The sequence below is a fragment of the Cebus imitator genome, unplaced genomic scaffold, assembly GCF_001604975.1.
Source record: "Cebus imitator isolate Cc_AM_T3 unplaced genomic scaffold, Cebus_imitator-1.0 Scaffold181, whole genome shotgun sequence".
Classification (NCBI taxonomy): domain Eukaryota; kingdom Metazoa; phylum Chordata; class Mammalia; order Primates; family Cebidae; genus Cebus; species Cebus imitator.
The window spans coordinates 3166866-3167572 of record NW_016107496.1 but is presented as its reverse complement, the minus strand read 5'-3'; the positions used below and the strand labels follow the sequence as shown (position 1 = coordinate 3167572).

The window sequence follows — 707 nt, the reverse complement described above, 5'->3', positions numbered from 1 at the left end:
CCCAAAGTGCTGGGATTACAGGCATGAGCCACTGTCCCTGACCTGCTCTAATTTTTGAAAGTGATTTTACCACCTTAAATAATGCTTGAGAGTTAGGTGAGACTCTGCCTACACTGAGCTGGTGGAAAGGCCACACAATACATTTCACTGTGTCCTCCACCCTTCAAACACATTCTGGAGCCTTGTGCATTAATCATGGCTCATGGCCATTTCAAGGTCTGTCCTTGCCACTGTGCTCTGGGTATGTACCTGTAGCACTGAGCTGTCCTATCACAGTTGAGGCTGACTTCCTGCCTCCCCGTCCCTGACATCTCAACTTCCCATAAACCCAGTACAAAACCATACTTAACTGGGAGCCCTGGGGAAACAAGAAAGGATGTAGGCAGGAGTTACTGACTGTGGACATTAACTGTGTTTCCTTCAGGTCATTGCCTCCAACTGAACAATTTCCTGAGTCCAATGACCTTCCCAAAATGGTTCTTAGATCTGCAACAGGACTTGCGCTCAACAAGTAAAAAACATTCTAAAAGCAAATAAAACAAGATACACATTCCTATACTGTGTCTTTCTATTTATAATTAAGCCCTCTAGAGCAGGGGTCCCCATGCCTGATGATCTGTCAGTGTCTCCCATCACCCCCAGATAGGACCATCTAGCTGTAGGAAAACCAGCTTAGGGTTCCCACTGATTCTACATTATGGTGAGTT

At 45.7% G+C, this 707-nt stretch overlaps 1 protein-coding gene across 1 annotated transcript in view; it reads left to right on the top strand.

Annotated features, from left to right (window-relative positions):
* The window catches only part of CELA1 (chymotrypsin like elastase 1), a 27025-nt gene extending 26318 nt beyond the window's left edge, over positions 1–707 (top strand). Inside the window, exon 9 of the mRNA XM_017545693.2 lies at positions 425–707. Within this exon, the coding sequence (XP_017401182.1) occupies positions 425–442 (18 nt within the window). The 3' untranslated portion in view covers positions 443–707. The remainder of the gene's footprint in view (positions 1–424) is intronic.